This window comes from Hyperolius riggenbachi, chromosome 8 (assembly GCF_040937935.1).
Source record: "Hyperolius riggenbachi isolate aHypRig1 chromosome 8, aHypRig1.pri, whole genome shotgun sequence".
NCBI classification, from domain to species: domain Eukaryota; kingdom Metazoa; phylum Chordata; class Amphibia; order Anura; family Hyperoliidae; genus Hyperolius; species Hyperolius riggenbachi.
Window position 1 is genome coordinate 37,977,967 of NC_090653.1, and position 22,377 is coordinate 38,000,343.

Genomic DNA, 22,377 nt, shown 5'->3' on the forward strand with positions numbered 1-22,377 from the left:
ATAGGATTCCTCACCATGTTCGCTATACTATTAGTAATTTGGCCTGATCACCAATAATTCTACCCCACTTGAGTAACACAGCCCACACATATATTATTCCACATGTTTTTCTCACAGCCAAAGGAAAAGCCATACTTATAAGCATTATAACTGATCCATGATTAACTATATGATTCTAATGTGGCACTTTCGGTGAATAGATCACAGCATAGTACTCTACCCTACACTGAAATTATATGCATGTTGATACCAGAAAATATGTGCATGTTGATACTTGTAATAATCATGTGTGTATAGAACATACTGTACCTATACAATTGTACCACACATAGTATTCTGATGATTGCTACGTATCTCTGTTATTCTTCCAGTGTATTGCTCCTGTCCCTTATTGCCTGAAGAAGCGGGTTCTTGCCTGCGAAACGCGTTGCGACTCTTGTACCGGGAGTAATTGAATAAACTGTTTATATGTTTTGAAATTCGACAGCTTTTGTCCGTTTATGGTTGGTCGGTCCACCACCACAACCACAACAATTTTAAACTTTTTAGCTACTTTTATCCTACCGGCGCCTCTGTACACCTCAACGTATTTCATGACAGCAGGAGAGGGAGGCATTGCGGAAAGTCTCAACTCCTATAATAACTGATTGCTGGTGAATCAGCTAGCTGAATGCTTCTGGTCTCTGGCCGGCCAATTCATTACATTTGCAATTTATCTTATGTGAGAGAAGTTAAAAAATTTTTTATGGGAAAATAGGCGAGCTCGATTGGGTTTGCTCTACTGTGCAGACGCCTCACACCTGCGCAGTAGAGAGGAACCGATTGGGCTCAGCTGTTTTTCACAGTGCCCGAGCAGAAAGCTGGTAGTGCGCCTGAGCACATCGGCAACAAGCACTGACAAGTAGACTTCTGGGGGTCCCAGAGCTGGGTAATGCTGGGCATACACGGCTCAATTTTTCCGCTCGATTGTGCGCCCGATCGTTTTTCGTGCTCGAGTCTGCAGGCGATTCTCTTATCTTCCACTACTTTTCCTTATCTTTTCCCATTGTCCGCAATGCAGAATCGAGTGTGGAAACGATCGGGCCGGAGATCAGACATGTCGGAAATGATCTATCGAGCCATCTAAATGGCTCAGAATCGAGCCGTGTATTCCCAGCATTAGATGGTGAAAGCCTCTTTAGGGTCCAATGGCTTCCCCCTCCCGAGATCAGTACCCCCCAGGGGGTGCTTCTTTCCCCTCAGGTTCACTTTGAAGAGACTCTGTAACCAAAAAATGTCCCCTGTGTGGTACATAGCATGGGAGGAAGAAGCCTCTGGATTCTTACGAGGCTTCCCCCATACTCCTTCATCCCATGGTGGCAGCGCAGGACCACCCCCTCCCTGAAACCACAGCCGACAAGTTGTCGTGCGCCTGCAATATTTATCTTCTCTGGCTCCAGCGCAGGCACAGTAGTGGCTCCCCGATGGGATTAGGCGGAAATAGCCGATTGCAGCTGGGTCCGCTCTACGGCGTAGGCGACTTGCTCCTGTGCAGTACGACTGGGATCGGCTATTTCCGCCTGATCCGAGAGCTGCTACTGTGCCTTCGCTGCAGCCGGGAAGGTAAATATTTACCCCTCACCGTTCGGCATCTAGTGCTGCCACTTTGGGACAAAGAAGGACGGGGAAGGCTCGATAGGATCCAGAGGCTTCCCCCTCCTGAGGTAAGTACTCCACAGGGGACTTTTTTTTGTTACAGATTCTCTTTAAAGTGAATCAACAATTGCTGGCTTAATGCATACAGATGTGCTCTGCAACCAACACCGGACCACAGCTATTTATCAAAGAATTACCGACAGATTTGTCTTCTTAATCTGTCCTTACCAGCAGGGGGTAGTGTTCTGCACATTTGCAAGGAGCTCCACAATGCTTTCTTAAAGCAGTAGGATCAGCTATACTATGCCAGGAAAGAAAAAACATATATAAGTAGATAAACACTTAATCTACTTACATGACACATGTATTCTACTGTCCATGTTTTGATTTCAGTGAATGTTATATAGTAAATGACGAGAATTCTGTTAGTGGTGGGAGCCATGTCTTTTGCTCACAGTTAAGGCTAAAGGTAGCCATACACTGGTCGATTTGCCATTAGATCGACCAGCTGACAGATCCCTATCTGATCGAATCTGATCAGAGAGGGATCGTATGGCTGCCTTTACTGCAAACAGATTGTGAATCAATTTCAGCCTAAAACCGATCACAATCTGTGGAGCCGCCGCTGCCGCCTGTCCCCCCCCCCCGCGCATACATTACCTGACGCTGGCTCCCGGGCGTCTTCTCCGCATCTTCTCCACGCTGCACCCGCTCCATCCCGGCGCTTCCTGTGTCTCTCCGTGACCAGGAAGTTCAAATAGAGCACCCTCTATTTGAACTTCCTGGTCACTGCAGTGACAGGAAGCGCAGGGATGGTGCGGGTGCAGCGCGGAGAAGATGCGGAGAAGATGCGTAGAAGACGCCCGGGAGCCAGCGTCAGGTAATGTATACCTGATCGGATCGGCCGCCGCTAGCGACGCGCTCCCTACCCGCGGGCGATCGAGGGTAATTTCCCGCACGGCGCGATCGACGGACCGATCCGATTTTGGGAGAAAATCGGATCGGCGGGTGCGTTTAGCGCGAACGATTGGCAGCAGATTCGATCCCAGGATCGAATCTGCTGTCGAAACGGCCGCGAATTGGGCCAGTGTATGGCCACCTTAACTCGTGATGTTATTTCTGCCCTTTACTTTTTTTCTTGTCTCGCTGAGTCGCCTCAGCCTTGCTTGTAAACACAAGTGAGTAGGGGATTAGGTTTCAGATAAGTAGCTGGTAGGAAAATAAAGGGAAGAGGAGGAATAGATTATAGATAAAAAGAACCCCCAGCATGCAATTCTTTGGCACCGACTACTAAAGGGCCAGTGTTCCTTAAGTATGTGATAACTCCAAATCATAACAGCAGAACAAGTTTTGAAAGTTTTGAATGCAGGATTAGCATCTTTATCACTTAATACACTCAGACCAGTTGCTGTTGAAATTTGATTTTTATCGTGACTATACCGCTTTAAGGGAATGGAAATTGTGGCAGTTCTGAGTGTTGTTTTTAGATTAAGGACAGGGCAGAACTGCCCCTGGATAAGAAGTGGCTGATACCACTTCTTAAGGGGCCCATACACTCAGCCGATTTTCTGGCCGACCGATCGATCCCGATCGATCGATCGATAGATCGATTGCAAATCGGTTGGCCAATCGACCGATCGATGGCCGATTTCGATCGATTTCGATGGATTTCCATTGAACTGCCAGGGTGGAAAATTTAGGTCGATCTGATGAGATTGCTTATCAGTTTGCATTGGCCTTAATGGAAATCTGATGGCAAAAAAATGCCATCAGATCGAATATCAATAGATTTCAAACTGAAATCTATTGGAATTCTATCCTGGTAAAAAAATGTTCTAAAAACGCATCAGATAGATCATCAGATGCATTTCTTATCTATCTGCTGCCAATCTGACGAGTGTATGGGCACCTTTAAGCACTCCTTGAGCAGGTTAGCACTGACACTTCAAAGCTTCCTGTTTAATCATTCACTGCTGATATGTTTTGTTACCATGGTGAACTTCCCTTCACCCTGACAATGTTTATTTGTTAAAAAGAAGGAGGGGAGTTTCGGACTAGTGTGTGGAGAAATACAGCGGGCAGTGCAGGTAAAGAATGTATGTAAACACCAGAGCAGACATTGGAATGGTTTACAATTGAAGCTTATCTATCTGGTAATTTTGTCCCAGATAGTTAAAGAAACAAGTTATTCAAGCTTGCTGACAGCAGGTGTGTTGGTTACCTCAGCAACAGCAATTCCCCTCACACATTGCACTGCCTGAGAGACCTTCCTAGCTCCTCCTATTCCTTACAGTTTTAGAAGGAATCTGCACTAGCTAGTGATTTCTTAAGATGCCTGAGACAGTTCTGCATGCATTCTAAACACCTACTAATATTTTGTCTCAGACACTCTTGATAAATCTGGCCCACTGGAATTTAGGATTGTGTTTGTATGTACCCCGTAAAGCGTAAAGTCCCACATTTCATTTCCATTTTATAATTCATTCACATTCTGCCATACAGGTGGTAATGGATTTCACCACAATGCAAAGCAACTCGCATTGCTACGTAATGCTCACTGAAGACACTAAGGGCTTGATTCACTAAACCGTGATAACTCATGTCATGGCCATTTTCGTGCGCGTTTTCACATCTGCGCGCGATCATGAATTTTCACACTAAAATTCACGATTGTGTGTGTGAAAATTCGCGATCACGCGCAAACACGAAAAACACGCATGAAAATGCCCGTTATATGTGTTATCGTGGTTTAGTGAATCAAGCCTTAAATGTGTCAGTGCTTCACTGTGAGTGAAAAGGTATACACTTGCATGTCTTCACAGCCCACTGCAGCGCAATGCATTAGTGGGAATGTCAAAAATGATTTTACACGTAATGTCTGATTTTCCTGCGCATTGCACAAGCGCTTTCAGGGCTGGTGCACACCAAGAGCAGCGGAAAACTGCTTGGCTTATGAAAGTGAATGGGCTGGCGCACACCAGAGTGGTTCATTTTACCCAGTGATTCTGCCTCAATGTTAAAGTATAGGAAAGTGGAAAAACGCTAGATCAGAGCAGTTTGCCAGGTGTTTTTGTTACAGAAGCTGTTCAGTAACAGCTTTTACTGTAACAATATTTGTAATCTGCTACACAAAAACGCTCCAAAAACCGCTAGGCATGTTTAGAAAACGTCTCTAAACATGCCTAGAATCGCTCTGAAATCTGCTTCAAAAACCTCTAGCGTTTTGCAGATCTGCTAGAGGTTTTTGGTCTGCACTGGGCCTTAAAGCACTTTTTAAAAAACGCTAGTGCTTAAAAAAATCTCAAAGCGCTGATAGTGTGAACAAGTCCTTAATGTTATTTCTATCATTTAAAGCGATATGACAGAATACCCAAGTGTGACGACCAAGCAGCTCAGGGTGACTCAGAACCACTTGGAAAGTATAGGGGACAAAAAGAGAACGAAAAGCCCTCCTACTAAAAAAATAATGCTCAGTATCAGTAGGAGGGCTTTTTGGTCTCTTTTAGTCCCCTATACTTTCCTAGTGGTTCTGGGTCACCCCGAGCTGCTTGGGTATTCTATTGTACTAGTCCAAGGCCTATCCCACAGAACCATATCAATCCCTGCCAAACACTGATGAGGACCAACAGTCCGAAACAGGCTGTCTGCATGTCGGGTTGCTGTGGCTCTGTTAAAGGTATAGACTTGCTATACTGCTTTGAGTCCTACGGGGAAAAAAAGCACTTTACAAATGTTATTTGTTGCGGTTGTTGTCAGGGGCGTAACTAGGACCCACCTTCCCTCCCCCGGGGCCCGCTAGGGGCCGTTTTGGGGGGCTGGAGGGGTCGCAGCATGAGGGGAAAGCCATGCTGCACTTCGGCGGGGAGGGGGATAGTCACCTCACCTCCGGCTTTCCCCTCTGCGCTCCCCTCCAGCATCAATATGTTTGTGTGTGCAGCGGCGGGCAGCGGTCGGTAGATACATACCTTCCGTGCGCTCCAGCGTGGACGTTCCTCTCTCTAGTGTCTGACGCGACTTCCTGTATAAACAGGAAGTCGCGTCAGACACTAGAGGGAGAAACGTCCACGCTGGAGCGCACGATAGGTATGTATCTACCGACCGCTGCCCCGCCGCTGCACACACAAATGTATTGATGCTGGAGGGGAGAGCCGGAGGTGAGGTGACTATCCCCCTCCCCGCCGAAGTGCAGCATGGCTTTTTCCTCATGCTGTGACCCCTCCAGCCCCCCAAAACTTCCCTAAGCGGGCCCCAGGGGGGGGGGGGGGCTGACCCCCCCCCCCCCCCCCCCCGTGGTGGCAGGGGCTGCAGGCCCTATTGTTACGCCAGTGGTTGTTGTTATACAGTCCCCCCTCCCCCTCCTTCGCTTTCCTCTCCAGCATCAATACATTTGTGTGTGCAGCGGTCGGTAGATACATACCTTCCGTGCGCTCCACGTGGACGTTCCTCTCTCTAGTGTCTGACGCAACTTCCTGTATAAACAGGAAGTCGCGTCAGACACTAGAGGGAGAAACGTCCACGCTGGAGCGCACGATAGGTATGTATCTGCTGCTGCCCGCCGCTGCACACACAAATGTATCGATGCTGGAGGGGAGCGCAGAGGGGAGAGCCCGAGGTGAGGGAGGTAGGGGGAGACCATCCCCCCCTCCCCGCCGAAGTGCAGCATGGCTCTCCCCTCATGCTTCGACCCCTCCAGCCCCCCAAAACTGCCCCGAGCGGGCCCCAGGGGGGGGGGGGCTGGCCCCCCCGCGGGGGCAGGGGCTGCAGGCCCTATTGTTACGCCAGTGGTTGTTGTTATACACCAGCGGTTCTGGACGTAAGCCTGCCTCAGCACGCGCACGCGTAGGGTGTACTCCTAAATTACATGTGCTCCTTCCTAGTTATGTGCGGTCACGCTACTTAAGGAGCGACTGTAACTAGGAAGGAGTGCTCGTAATTTAGGAGCGCACGCTAAGCATCATTTCTGCGCATAGCGTGCATGCGCTAATTGTTACTTTGCGATTCTCAATTTTAATTTGTACTGCTGCTATAAGGCAGCTTAAATTGAACCCGAGGTGTGTTTGAAGAATGTTATCTGCATACAGAAGCTGGATCTGCCTATACAGCCCAGCCTCTGTTGCTATCCCAAACTCCACTAAGGTCCCCCTGCACTCTGCAATCCCTCATAAATCACAGCCGTGCTGTGAGGCTGTGTTTACATCTGTAGTGTCAGTCTCAGCTGCTCCCCCGCCTCCTGCATAGCTCCGGTCCCTGCCCCCGTCCCTTCCCTCCAATCAGCAGGGAGGGAAGGGATGCAGGCGGGGACTGGAGTTCTGCAGGAGGCGGGGAGTGCAGCAGACTGACACTATAGAGATAAACACAGCCAGCTCTGACAAGCTGTTTGTCAGTAGCGTGGCTGTGATTTATGAGGGATTGCAGAGTGCAGGGGGACCTTAGGGGGGTTTGGGATAGCAACAGAGGCTGGGCTGTATAGGCAGATCCAGCCTCTGTATGCAGATAATATTCTTCAAACCCACCTCGGGTTCTCTTTAATGAATTAAGCCCATAGAGAGATAATTTGCATATTCAGTAGTGGTGCATTGTGGGTAGCCATAGTTACACACTTAAATCTGAATTATCGCAAATACCTTCAATTGATATATTTCTTATTTTCATTAATGCTTAAATGAAGGAGAACTAATGATGGTGGAGAGGACCACTGTGGTCTCAATGTTAAAACTGCATCTTTTGGTTCTGAAATTTCTGGTATTAGTGACTAGGAATATGTTGGGGCGGGGTTAGGGGTGTGGCAGGGGTGTGTTTTAAATGGTCCCTCCTTCTTATCTCAAAAAGTTGGAAGGTATGTATAGCTTGTATTTTCTTTAAACATTGTGAATGACGTGCTATCCCCTTTTCATTCACACCATGAGGATGTGCGAATCCTCATGGTGTGAGGACTGGGCCGCTCCAGAAGGCTCAGGGCTTGCGATTGCACTTGTGATTTACAGTATAATGTGAACAAAGCCTTAGTCTATTACTCACATTTTTTCAGTAGAAAAATACATATATTTACATAGACAAATGAGGAAGAAAGTCGGACAGACGGCTTTAGTTCCCAAAGAGAGACAGTTGGGAGCTATGGAAATCTGTACATAATTTGTTGCAGACACATCATACAGGAGATAGAATGCAGTATACAGTAGCAGTAAAACATATGTAAACCCTTTGGAATTATATCTGCACAAATCGGTCATAATCTGTGATCGTGATCTGATCTTCATCTAAGTCACAATAATAGACAATCACAATCTGCTTAAACTAATACCACACAAATAATTAAATGTTTCCATGTTTTTATTGAACAAACCATGTAAACATTTCACAGTGCAGGTGTGATGATTTGCTCAGCTGCCTGTGTAGGCAGGCAGCCTTTTGACCATTGTGTAGGTTTGCATGCTGCAGGACTCTGGAAAGAAGAGCTTCTGTCAGTTTTGCAGCTTGTGCTTGCAGAGGAATTTGCATACGTTGTCATGCAAATTGCCTGGCCACATTCATTGGAGGCGTGTATTATAAGTACTATGTCTTTCCCACAATGCTTCGCTGGTCATAAGGATTTCGTCCTACGTAACACTACTGGTGGGGTGTCAGCCTTACTCTCTGTTTGAAGATCAGCTTAGAGTAATTCTTGGAAACTGTGCTAGGCAGATTTCCCTAGTGCAGTTAGGATTGTTTATCTGTTTGTTTGTTCTGATGCCATTGTCCTGTCCCAACGGTGGTCGACAGGAAATGGTTCTGATCTCTGTTCTTGGAGTATAGCTGGTGCAGCGGTTGCTACCAGCTATCTCTTCTGTTCTGTCTCATTGGATCGCGCTAGCCACTTTTCGCTAGCGCTGTGGATCCTTCTGTTCTGTCTCATTGGATCGCGCTAGCCACTTTTCGCTAGCGCTGTGGATCCTTCTGTTCTGTCTACCGGGATTGCGCTAGCCACTTTCCGCTAGTGCTGTGGATCCTTCTGTTCTGCCTCTCTGGATCGCACTAGCATCCTGCGCTAGTGCTGTGGATCCTGTCTCTCGCTTGTTCCTGTTTTCGTGTGTCTGTCTTGTCTGCTACAAGCGCTTGCTGGAGGCTCGGTGAGGTAACCGTTAAGCAAGCGCTCGCGTCCTCTGTTTTATGTTTGTTTGTCGTTGGTTAGTTAGGCGTGCTTGTCCCTGTTGTGCTTATCACGTGGGGACCGCGCACGAACGCGTGCACTGTTGCGAATGAGTGCGGGGTACGCGTTCAGTTAGCGTTTGTTATTTTCCGTATCTCCTCATTGTATGATTTGCTGTGCCTTTGCTACTCTCATGCTCTGCCTTGCTGTAGCCTTGTGTCACTTCTGGCGATCGCACCTCTCGCGATCGCGTTCCTGTTTCGTATCTGCTGTTGTGTGTGCGCGGTCGCGGGGTGGCAACTAGATTGGCGCACACACATACAACCTGTGCCTTTGCTCGTTCTCATTCGCAATCGCTTCTCTTGCGATTGCGTTCTGCGCTTCGTACAATTCCTGTCTGGCATTTGTGGAGATACAGAGGATTGGTTCCTCTGCACTCCCCAGCGCCATCTGCCGACAGGAATTTCCCTCTACGGGTGCGTAGCACCTTTTGCTGGGTGCCTGCAATTATACGCTTGTGGAGGATTTCCGTAGTGTCAGCGCACACGTCTTGTGCGCTGATCACGGAGAAAGTTCCACAATCGTTACAGCAGGTTGAAAAAGTATGCGAACCCCTAGACTAATGACATCTCCAAGAGCTAATTGGAGTGAGGTGTCAGCCGGTTGGAGTCCAATTAATGAGATGAGATTGGAGGTGTTGGTTACATCTGCCCTGCCCTATAAAAATCACACACCAGTTTTGGGTTTGCTTTTCGGGAAGTATTGCCTGATGTGAATGATGCCTTGCACAAAAGAGCTCTCAGAAGACCTACGATTAAGAATTGTTGACTTGCATAAAGCTGGAAAGAGTTCTAAAATTATCCCCAAAAGCTTTGCAGTTCATCAGTCCTCAGTAAGACAGATTGTCTATAAATGGAGAAAGTTCAGCACTGCTGATACTTTCACTAGGCGTGGCCATCCTGTAAAGATGACTGCAAGAGCACAACGCAGAATGCTCAATGAGGTGATCAATAATCCGAGAGTGTCAGCTAAAAACTTACAAAAAGGCTCTGGCATATGCTAACATTCCTGTTAGCAAATCTATGATACATAGAACACTAAACAAGAAAGGAGTTCGTGGAAGGATATTGCAGAGGAAGCCACTGCTGTCCAAAAAAATAATTGCTGCACATGTAAAGTTTGCAAAAGAGCACCTGGATGTTCCACAGCAGTACTGGCAAAATATTCTGTGGAGAGATGAAACCACAGTTAAGTTGTTAGGAAGAAACACAAAACACTATGTGAGGAGAAAAAAGGCACAGTACACCAACATCAAAGCTTCATCCCAACGGTGAAGTATGGTGGTGGCGGCATTATAGTTTGGGTCTGCTTTGCTGCATAATGGCCTGGAATATTGCTATTATTGAAGGAAAAGTGAATTCCCAAGTTTATCAAGACATTTTGCAGGAGAACTTAAGGCCATCTGTCCACCAGCTGAAGTTCAGCAGAAGATGGCTGCTGCAACAGGACAACGACCCAAAGCATAGAAGTAAATCAACAACAGAATGGTTTAAACAGAAGTAAATACGCCTTCTGGAGTGGCCCAGTCAGAGTCCTAACCTCAACCCGACTGAGATGATGTGGCATGATCTCAAGAAAGTGATTTACACCAGACATCCCAAGAATAATGCTGAATTTGAAACAGTTCTGTAAAGAGGAATGGTCAAAAATTACTCCTGACCATTGTGCATGTCTGATCTGCAACTACAGGAAACATTTGGTTGAAGTTATTGCAGCTAAAGGAGGTTCAACCAGTTAGTAAATCCAAGTGTTCACATACCTTTTCCACCTGCACTGTGAATGTTTACATGGTGTGTTCAATAAAAACATGGAAACATTTAATAATTTGTGTGTCATTAGTTTAAGACAGTGATTGGGCCTGATTCACAAAGCGGTGCTAACAGTTAGCACGCTGGTGAAAAGCCCTTTATCACGCCTAAACTCAGTTTAGGCATGATAAGTTCAGGTGTGATAAGTTTAGGTGTGATAAGTTTAGGTGTGATACGTTTAGGCGTGATAAGTTTAGGCATGATAAGTTTAGGCATGATAAGTTTAGGCGTGATAAGTTTAGGCGTGATAAGTTTAGGCGTGATAAGTTTAGGCGTGATAAGTTTAGGCGTGATAACTATAGCACCAACTGGGTTAGCACCGCAGTGCACAGCTGATCAAAAGTTTTGCGCTAGCAAAGTCTGGGTGCACTTCGCATAGAGTTTAGTGGCGCTGCTTTGCGTGCGGGACTTTATGCGCGATCTAAACTTATCACGCCTAAACTTATCACACTTAAACTTATCACGCCTAAACTGGCGTGACAAAGCGGTGCTAACAGTTAGCACGCTGGTGAAAAGCCCTTTATCACGCCTAAACTCAGTTTAGGCATGATAAGTTTAGGTGTGATAAGTTTAGGCGTGATAAGTTTAGGCGTGATAAGTTTAGGCGTGATAAGTTTAGGCGTGATAAGTTTAGGCATGATACGTTTAGGCATGATAAGTTTAGGCGTGATAAGTTTAGGTGTGATAAGTTTAGGCGTGATAAGTTTAGGCGTGATAACTATATCACCAACTGGGTTAGCACCGCAGTGCACAGCTGATCAAAAGTTTTGCGCTAGCAAAGTGTGGTGCACTTCGCATAGAGTTTAGTGGCGCTGCTTTGCGTGCGGGACTTTGCACGCGATCTAAACTTATCACGCCTAAACTTATCACGCTTAAACTTATCACGCCTAAACTGGCTTTTCACCAGCGTGGTGCAATGGTTATCACGCCTAAAGTCTCTAACTGGGTTAGCACCGCATTGTGAATCGAGCCCATTGTCTATTGTTGTGACTTAAATGAAGATCAGATCACATTTTATGACCAAGTTGTGCAGAAATCCATATAATTCCAAAGGGTTCACATACTTTTTACTGTGGGTCACCTTTCTTCTCCAGATCCTCTTTCCCATACTCAATGTATTTCTTCAGCCACTCAATGCAGTCATACTCCAGATAAGTCTTCCATTTCTCCCCCGCCCTGACCTCTGGGGTGTTAGCTTGCTGCGTGGTGAGCTGAGCCTCATACATGATTGGGATATGAAGCCCACTCTGTGTGTCCAGAAAGAAGAAATCTCTTCCATCATATCCATGTTGCCGAAACCCAGAAATGCTGCCGTCATCTTTCAGCTCACAGCCGTACGTAGACTGGATATAGTGGACCCCTGAAAAGAGCACAAAATATTTGACATGAGGGTAAATTCTGTTATGTGTACAGCAGCAGGGTCGGATTTCTGGAAAGTCCACAAAGGCCTGCAGCCGGATGAAGTGCTTGGTTGTAAACTAGGGCAACACATGAAAAAGGGAAGATGATGCCAAAGGGAGTTGTATGTGAAAGAAACAGCTACAATAAATGGATGATACACATAGAAGAGAAGCTACACGTGTAATGGGAGGGGCGCTGATGCAAATGGAAGAAGACACAAACATACTTGGCCTAGGGGCAGAAAAAGTATAAATCCAGCCTAGTACGACAGTATAGATAACATGCAATCTACAAGTCTTTGTTTTAAAGAGAACCCGAAGTGGCTTGTAAGAATCCTATTAGCACACAGAGGCAGGGTCTGCATATAATGCCCAGCCTCTGTTACTATACTGTCCCCCCCCCAGGCCCTCTCTGCGCTATGCTGTCCCCCATAAATCAAACGCTGTGCTAGCGATATCGGTAGCAGGCTGTTTACATCTGCACTATCACTTTTGCCGCTCCTCCGCCTCCTCTGCCGCCGCTCCCCGCATCCGTCCCTTCCCTTCCCTCCTCGCTAATTGGAAGGAAGGGACACAGGTGGGGAGTAGTGATGGGCCGAACCTCCGATTTTTGGTTCATGAACCCGGTTCGCGAACTTCCGCGGAAGGTTCGGTTCACGCGACCTTTCGCAAACCGCAATAGACTTCAATGGGGAGGAGAACTTAAAATTTTAGAAAAATTTCTACCGGCTGGAAAAATTAGGGTTCTAATACCTGGAGGAAGACATGATTGAGTGAAATACACATCAAAAGTCCCAGGCAAAAATCTACATTTCACATAAACCCCTATTTTAAGGTCACAAATCTCATTCAATGTTCAATTACAGGCCTACACTGCTTTACAACATCAGGCAGTGTATCCCTCTCTCCAGGAGGAGGGTCTCATCTTCCAGGGAATTGTAGAATTTCAAAAGCCAGCTTATATACCTTGGCCGGGAATTGAACCCAGGTCTTGGCCGGGAATTGAACCCAGGTCTGAGTGCTTGGTAGATAGCTCTCTTATCCGCTATACCACCACCAACACTACATGCTGAAGGCAGCCTAGCATGTACCATTATGATATATCCTAGAGAAAAATGAGCTTGCTTAAAGATTTGTAGGCTTTCAAAAGCCAGCTTACATACCTTGGCCAAGAATTGAACCCAGGTCGGAGTGCATGGTAGATAGCTCTCTTAACCGCTATACCATCACCAACACTACATTCTGAAACCAGCCTAACATGTACCATTGTGATATACCTCAAGAGAAAAATGAGCTTGCTCTCTCTCTCTCTCTCTCTCTAGGACTTGATGGCTTTAAGCTGAAAATTCACTTCGATGGCATCAACGGATACCAGCAGAATTTCACAGGCAATTTCGGAATTCTGCCGGATTGAAAAAGCAATTCCTTTCCGACCAAACGGAATGGAATGACCAATTTCCGCCCAAAATTTGCGGAAAATACAATTTCCGCAGAAAGCGGTGACCATCCCTACTAGAGAGAGAGAGAGAGAGAGAGAGAGAGAGAGAGAGAGAGAGAGAGAGAGAGAGAGAGATGAATCTACATGGCTATCTGGGGTTCTCTTCGGACAACTGTTGAACACAAAAAGCAAGGCCATGCCTGGGTGGGGTTGAACCACCAACCTTGCAGTTAACAGCCAAACACGCTAACCAATTGTGCCACAGAGACTGTGTACCACAAAGACTGTGCACGCAGTTGCTGTTGAATGATTTTATGGGGATGTATGTGTTTCTTTTGGAGGGAGGAAGTAAGTCTGCTCCAAGAAGTTTCATCATGTAGTGTTGGTGGTATAATGGTTAGGATAGCAGCCTACAGAGCGGAATGCCTGGGTTCTATTCCTGGCCAATGTGAGTTGGCTTTTGACATACTACACATCCTTAAGCAAGCTCATTTTTCTCTTGGATATATCATAATGGTACATGCTAGGCTGGTTTCAGAATGTAGTGTTGGTGGTGGTATAGCGATTAAGAGAGCTATCTACCACGCACTCAGACCTGGGTTCAATTCTTAGCCAAGGTATGTAAGCTGGCTTTTGAAAGTCTACAAATCTTTAAGCAAGCTAATTTTTCTCTAGGATATATCATAATGGTACATGCTAGGCTGGTTTCAGAATGTAGTGTTGGTGGTGGTATAGCGGTTAAGAGAGCTATCTACCACGCACTCAGACCTGGGTTCAATTCCCGCCAAGACCTGGGTTCAATTCCCGGCCAAGGTATATAAGCTGGCTTTTGAAATTCTACAATTCCCTGGAAGATGAGACCCTCTTCCCTTCACGAGGAGGGAGAGAGGGAGTGAGGTAATATAAGGAACAAGCCTATAAGAGCTTAACTAAACTCTCCCTAGCAGAGTCTGTCAGCAGCTGTCCCTTAACTAATTAGTGTAGGCAGACTAGTGAGTAAAACGGCACAAGGACCTTGCCTTTTATAAAGGGGGGTGGGGCTTTAGGAGTGAGTGCAGTCTGATTGGCAACAATATGCCTGCTGACTGTGATGTAGAGGGTCAAAGTTCTGCTCAATAGAGTATTATGGGGCGAATCGAACTTCCGGGAAAGTTCGCCTTCGCAGGCATACGCGAACCACCCGAAGTTCGCCTGGAACCGTTCGCCGGCGAACCGTTCGGCCCATCTCTAGTGGGGAGCAGCGATATCGGAAGCGGGGGCAGCGGCGAGAGTGACAGCGCAGATGTGAACAACAAGCTATCGACATGCTGCATGTCACTAGCACAGCGTTTGATTTATGGGGGACAGCAGAGCACGGGGGGGGGGGGGGGGGGGGGGGGGGCTGGGGGGGGAAACAGTATAGCAACAGAGGCTGGGCATTATATACAGACCCTGCCTCTGTGTGCTAATAGGATAATAGGATTCTTACAAGCCACCTCTGGTTCTCTTTAATGCAATGTCTTGAAGGACGTATTACATATCGGGTGAAAGATTCAGTGGTGAATGTTTTTTTTAAGACAACCCTGAAAAAGAGAGAAAGAGAGAAGGAACTGTCCATAACTATTTAGGTTTCAGCTACAAAATAAAATATAAAAAAAAATTGGGTTGCTCTTGACTAGTACAGGTGAAACTCCAAAAATTTGACTATTGCACAAGTCCATTTATTTCAGTAATTCAACTTAAAAGGTGAAACTAATATATTAAATCAGAACCCTTTGCTGGTGTTTTGGATTAGTTAGCTAATTAGAGTCTGACACTTTAAGCCTAAAATATTGAAAATGTTCCCAATAATTTAATGGTCTTTGATTTGGATTATGGGGTTCTCATAAGCTGTAAGCCATAATCATCAAAATTATAACATAATTATATCTTTTGTTGCATGTATTGAGTTTACTTCATATATTAGTTTTACTTTTTAACCATTTAAAGACCACAGACTTACACCCCCCCTAGTGAACAGGCTATTTTTTTTTTACAATTCAGGCCACTGCAGCTTTAACAGCTCGCTGCAGGGCCATACAACTCCGCACACAAATGGATCTTCCCTACTTTTCTGCCCACCAACAGAGCTTTCTGTTGGAGGGCTCTGATCACTGATGTGACTTTTTTAATTTTTTTTATTAATAAAAACGGGTATTTTCTTTTTTTTTTTCCTCCCCCAAGGTCCATTCAGCATGATCGTCTCTCATAGGCATTAGCCTATGAGAGCAATCCTTTCCCTTCCTACTCCAGGGGACAGCCAAGAGACAGGGCTGTCCCCATGTACAGCTCTGCAGTAGATAGCAGCGCTGTACAATGAAATAAACATTTTTTTCTTCTAACGGCCTGCTAGCCGCGATCTAGCAGGCTGTTTACAGAGTGGAGCTCCGTTAGTAAAGTGGGGATGCGCGCGCATCAGTGTGCAATCCCTGCTAACCTCCTCCCCCAGGACTAGACACCAATCTGCATTAGGCGGGGGGGAGCCACATTGTGGCTGCAGATCGGCGTTAGACGGTCGTAAGGTGGTTACGTTGACTTACTGAAATAATTGGATTTTTTCATGAGATTCTGATATTTCGGGTTTCACCTGTATAGCATTTCAGATTCGGGTCAAAGGTGAATTCAGCCAGACTTTGTGCTTATTAGGGTTTGGGTCAGATGTAAATATTCTGGGTAAAAAAGTTTGACTGGTCCCAGAATCACCTGGTCCCACCAGTGCTGAAAAGACAACCAGAGTGTAATAAATAGCGGAGATGCCGCCGCATTGGGCAAGCGGCATGGCGGCTATCTCCACGTCCCAGCCGGCGGCTTCTGCCGCGCAGCAATGTGATGCTGGTTCGCCTGGTCCTTCTAGTGCACACAGATGGAGAGCTACGCGCGCGCGCCAGGCGACAGGACCTTTATGCTAGTAGAAGGGGAGTCAGCTGATCAGGCCGATCAGCTGACTCCAGCTATGCTCCGGATTGACTGAGTGACTGGGGCGGCGCTGTGGAGCGCTTTTGGTGTATATATAGGACTTGCCTGTTACTTGCAAGTTGTCTGCTGTTGCGAACATTTACATGTGAGCGCTCAGACCTGAGTCAGATCCTACAGTGTGTTAGAACCAGCCGGAGCTGAGAATTCACACTGAGTCAGATTCCGTTGATAGCTTTAAAGTACTATTGCTTGCTACTGTTTATGTGTTAGACTAGTTCCCAGGTGTTGAGACCAAGGACCTCACACCTAAGACTAGGATTGAGATATATTACTGTTACCGGTTATGACCTTTGGCTTTCCTGACTACTCTCCTGTTCTCTGATTCGGTACTTCCGCCCATCTGATTATCTGTTGCCAACATTGCCTGTTGATATGACATGTAGATACAGCGTTTTGTGAGTGGCACTCCCTACCATATACTTAGCAGTAGTCAGTGACAAAAAATGACAGGCAAACAAAAACTCTTCTCACCTTCCTTCCAGTAGCCCCTTATGTGTGACTTGCTCAGACGTGTGCACTTCGGAACAGGTAGAATGACAGATATTGGAACTGGAAAAACGAAGAGGAAAGAAAACATCCGGGCACCTTCCGTCTTTAAAATTTATTGTGCAATGTCCACATCCATCAGGGTTACATACCACGAGTGTGTTCCACGGGTGGTCAATACGGTGGCTGTGAGGTGGAGGTGGGGATGCCGGGCATTAGTAGGGGCTTGCGACGGCCGTTTCGCGTCTTGCTAGACGCTTGGTCACGCTGTGCTCCCGTTACTGTGGCAATACGCAGGCATCCGGTATATGCGGCGGTGAACCCCGCCCCTTCCGGGGTGTCGCGTATGCCAAAATTATGAAGACCAATAGGAGAGGTTGCCGAGCACGGGATGTGCGTCATCGAACAGCAGTAGACTACATTACCCAAAAACCTGTGCGTGGTGGAATACGAGAGGAGGGCGATATGTCTCCGCCCCGTCTCTTTCCACCAATGGATGGCAGAGCACTCCGCTTGACCACTCCAAAACGCATTGGCTTGGGAAGCCTGCCTATATTTTAGCAGGGAATATAGAAAGAAACGTAGCCTAATGTGGATGTGTTGCTTATTTCGCAACCATCCCCATTAATGTTCAAAATGCATCCCGGATCGGCACACCTCACAGTGATGTGTGTTAAGTGGCAAACAAGTGACAATTACTGTGACTTCATGAGTGAATAAGCACAAACGTTTAAAAACACACAAGACCTGGGGAGATTCAGACTCAACTGCAGTCACAAAGCTAATTAGGCTATAATACACCACTACTGAAATTACATCAAAACATTTCGTAAATGGATATGTAAACTGTTATGACCGTGATATTTATATAGGGGACGCGGAGATTGATAAGGGGAATACTATCATGAGCCACATTAAGGGATCCCCAATTCCATCAAATCAGCCACATATTTCAGCAACACAAATTACCATATAAAAGGTCGCCCACAAGAGACAGCATTCTAAATATACGTTGTAAATACGAATAGAAATAAGTCCGAGACATCAATTGATCTCAATCATGGATCTAACATGCATGCTAATTCTATTTTCTCATTCAGGCCTGCTGATCCCATGGCTTCCGTACGTAATATTATACATGTTTCCCTTCTGAGGAGTAATTTCTCCCTGTCCCCCCCTCTCCTGGGGGCTTCAACCTTTTCCAGGATCGCAAACCTCAATCCATGACTTACACCTCCATGTGCCTCCTTCATATGCAAAACTAGTCTGGTACAACTCTTCCCAGCTTTAATGACACTGATGTGTTCCCCAATACGTTTCTTTAAAGGTCTGGTTGTTTGACCTATATAATATCTTTTGCATGGGCAGAACAACACATAAACCACATAGTCAGTCTGGCAGGTATATAGCCCCTTACTTCGAAATTCGACCCCTCCGACATCAACAACCTTCTGTGTGAGCATCTTAGGACAATACTTGCAAAATCCACATCTAAAATTCCCTCTAGTGGAGTAACGATCTAACCAGGTTGTTCGTTTAGGTGACACAAATTCACTTCTGGTCAGGTAATTCCCCAAGGTAGGTGCTCTTCTGAATGCCACTCTGGGGGGTTCCTTCACCTTCCCCATTAATTCTGGATCCTGATTGATCATCCCCCAGTGTTTGAAAATACTTTGTCTAATTCTGCCAGCCATGTAGTCAAAAGAGAAAACCATTCTATTATCTTTCTCTCCTCCTACTGCTCTGCCCTTTAGCAAGGTTGCTCTATCTTGTTCTGCGGCTTGCCCTCTTTGGGTAATGTAGTCTACTGCTGTTCGATGACGCACATCCCGTGCTCGGCAACCTCTCCTATTGGTCTTCATAATTTTGGCATACGCGACACCCGGAAGGGGCGGGGTTCACCGCCGCATATACCGGATGCCTGCGTATTGCCACAGTAACGGGAGCACAGCGTGACCAAGCGTCTAGCAAGACGCGAAACGGCCGTCGCAAGCCCCTACTGATGCCCGGCATCCCCACCTCCACCTCACAGCCACCGTATTGACCACCCGTGGAACACACTCGTGGTATGTAACCCTGATGGATGTGGACATTGCACAATAAATTTTAAAGACGGAAGGTGCCCGGATGTTTTCTTTCCTCTTCGTTTTTCCAGTGCCAACATTGCCTGTACCTGGATACCGAATCAGTCTTCCGCCTCTGTACCTTATCTGTCCGTGTGTTGCTGACCTTGCTTGTCTGACCTTTCTGGCTGTCACCTAGCCCTTGGGTGATCAGCCTTATTGTACTATCTGTGACACTTGCTCTTCAAGTGTTTACTAGCTGCTAGATTAGGTCTATGGTCACCGGCTCCTCTGGAGACCATCTTGCAGCACAGTCAGTGGGTCTCTACCTCTCCAAGGTACACTGGCTGCAGTACAGTCTGATTCCCTGTCTCTCAGGGAATCCTTGGCTGCAGTACAGTCTGATTTCCTGCTCCTCAGGGAATCCCTAGCTGCAGACCAATCATTATCCTATTACTCCAGTCAGTGATCCCTGCTCATCAGGTATCCACTGGCTGCAGTACAGTCTGATTTCCTGCTCCTCAGGAAATCCTCGGCTGCAGGTCTATCTGTACCACTCATTCCATTACACATCATTATCTGGCAGTACAGTCAGTGGGACTCTGTCCCTCAGAGGTCCACTGGCTGCAGTGCAGTCTGATTCCCTGCCCCTCAGGGAAATCCTAGGCTGCAGTAGTGTCTGTATCTCCTGCTTCTCGGGAGATAACCTCTCCGATTACTGTTGCACCAAACACTATACCACATTGGGTGTCCTGTGTCTAGCTATACTAGTATTATTGGTGATTCTGCAGATCACCACATAATCAAGTATAGCATCTGTATTATTGGTGATACTGCAGATCACTAATAATCAGAAAAATCTGTGTTGCTGACACCAATCTTTACACAGAGCAGGCATCTGTGAATGACCTTGCGGGGGGGGGGGGGGCAATCGTTCTATAGGATTCCTTTATTATGTTGTTTGGCTGTGTACACCAGTCCTATAAAAGAGCAGACATGTGACCTCCACTCATCTGTTCTGTAGCAGATTGTTGCTGCTAAGAAGACAACTCTTTTTGAAGGAAATAACTGATTTCTAGTACTGTCAAAGGGAGTGGGGAGCTTGTTGTACCTGCAGAATGGGGGTATGTCAGTCAGGCAGGAACTGTATGCAGGGGTGTACCAGAAAATGGTATTGCCAGCTTCCATTCCCCCCTGCTACAGACATAATTTTGATCAGAGGCAATCAGGCATAGTCAAGTATTTAGGGGGCGTTGTCTTCATTCGCATATTTGGCTGGTCAAAAATTGCCATAGTCAAGAAGGGCCTGGAGACAGTCAGCAATAGGAGAGAGAGGACATCTGACTGGGGCTTCAGACAGAGGAATCTAGGTTAGGAGGCAGGATTGGCAACAGGAAAAGGTGGTGTGAGAAAAGGTAAAATAGAGGAGGAAGTAGGGCTACTGTGGAAGTTTGGTGGGTATAAAAGTTCAAGTGGGGGAAGTGAAGGTCTTTTTTGGACTGGGACCCAAGCAAAGCCACCCTGCCCATCTTCCCATTGAACAATACCTGTCACTGAAAAAAAACAGAGACACAGGAGTACCGGTGTTACTGACAGTATTGTGGTTGTAGAGACCCTCAAGCCAGCATGGTGGCAGCTGAGGTGGTCTTAAGTGAGGCAAAAAAAAAAAATGGCTGTTCACATGACCCCGAAGGGCCCTCCCTCAACTACAGTATTACCTCTCTCCTTTGCTCATAATAATCACTTCTATAGATACTTTGAACAGTGGTAATCATTAACAAGCTATTTCCTATCCCCTTCTTGCACCTCTGACACTGTAGTTGCCATTGGCAGGTTTTGGTGCGTCGTATCAATTGTTATGTATAGAGTGCTTGGGGGGCCCCATTGTAAAATTTGCATCGAGGCCTACAGCTCCTTAGCTACGCCACTGCTCTCAGCATGAGTGATTACAGCACTGAGAGGAGAATTTTTGTGCTGCAGGCAGCAATTGGAGCTCTGTCAGACGAGGAGGGGGGGCCCACCGAGGGAAAAAACTGTACTACTGTGGCCCAGTCCGACCCTGCACAAGAGTCATAAAACAAGTGTGGCCATCATGATCTTCACACCCATAACAAGTGTAGCCACAAAACACCTGATCTGGAGAATAGCCCCTGTATGGGAGGAATTCAAGAGGACTGGTTAGCACACCGGCTTCTCAAAGAGCAAAGAGTATTTTTATTCTTTAATTCATGTGTGAAAACACCATAACGTTTTCAATTGTTTCGGGGCCATGCAGCGTCCCCTTCCTCAGAACAGTGCAGCCATACTTATGTGTTATGTTATACTCATGTCTGCACTGTTCTGAGGAAGGGGACGTTGCATGGCCCCGAAACAATTGAAAACGTTATGGTGTTTTGACACTTGAATTGAAGAATTATTATTTAGTATTTATAGCGCCAACATCTTTTGCAGCGCTTTACAGAATATATATAGGCTCGTCACTAATTGTCCCTCAGAGGAGCTCACAATCTAATTCCTAATATAGTCATATGTCTATGTGTGTATTGTGTAGTGTATGTCGCGTAGTCTAGGGCCAATTTTTTGGGGGAAGCCAATTAACTTATCTGTATATTTTTGGGATGTGGGAGGAAACCGGAGTGCCCAGAGGAAACCCACACAGACACAGGGAGAACATACAATCTTCCTGCAGATGTTGACCTGGCTGGGAATCAAACCGGGGACCCAGCGCTGCAAAGCAAGAGCGCTAACCACTACACCACTACGCTTTGCTCTTTAAGAAGCCGGTGTGCCAACTAGTCCTTTTGACTGCCTTATTGATACAGGATGTGGCTTTGCATCCATGGTTATGCACCCAATGGACATGGTAATGTGTGCCACTCCTCCCCCTTCCACTTCTCTTTATTGGAGGAAGGAAAGTTTAGAAGTTGGGGGCCCCCAAAGCTCTGTGCCCCCTGTGATTGCAAGGACTGCTCTCCCCTCTGGTTACGCCCCTGCTTGTGGATGATCTGGCTCTGTGTACATGATCTGCGCATGTATCATAACATGGAGAAATATATAGGAAAAAGATGCTCACCTCCACTCTGATTGAAGCGACGCATCACTGTCCTTATATTGTGTCGGAATGTAGGCTCATTGCCTCTGAGAATCTGAGTCTCTTCATCCCAGTACTCCGGCCCTTCATTCACCTCCATCCATCGAGTCCCAGGACGGACCTGTTTAATGTCACTATTGTAAAACATGAATACCTGATCATCCACATGACCCGCTAAAGAGAACTCTGGCAGATCTGATCCTGTGTCCGACACCACCGTGTAAGAGTAACGCAGAGTATGACTGCCTAAAAGATAAAAGTCATGAAGAGGTTTAC

At 46.5% G+C, this 22,377-nt stretch overlaps 1 protein-coding gene across 1 annotated transcript in view; it reads right to left on the reverse strand.

Annotated features, from left to right (window-relative positions):
* Positions 1-22,377, reverse strand: part of LOC137528737 (class I histocompatibility antigen, F10 alpha chain-like) — a 95,665-nt gene that overhangs the window by 47,809 nt on the left and 25,479 nt on the right. The window contains exons 2-3 of the mRNA XM_068250262.1: positions 22,084-22,347; positions 11,711-11,989 (exon numbers count right to left, since the gene is read on the reverse strand). Coding sequence (XP_068106363.1) covers positions 11,711-11,989; positions 22,084-22,347 — 543 coding nt within the window. The remainder of the gene's footprint in view (positions 1-11,710; positions 11,990-22,083; positions 22,348-22,377) is intronic.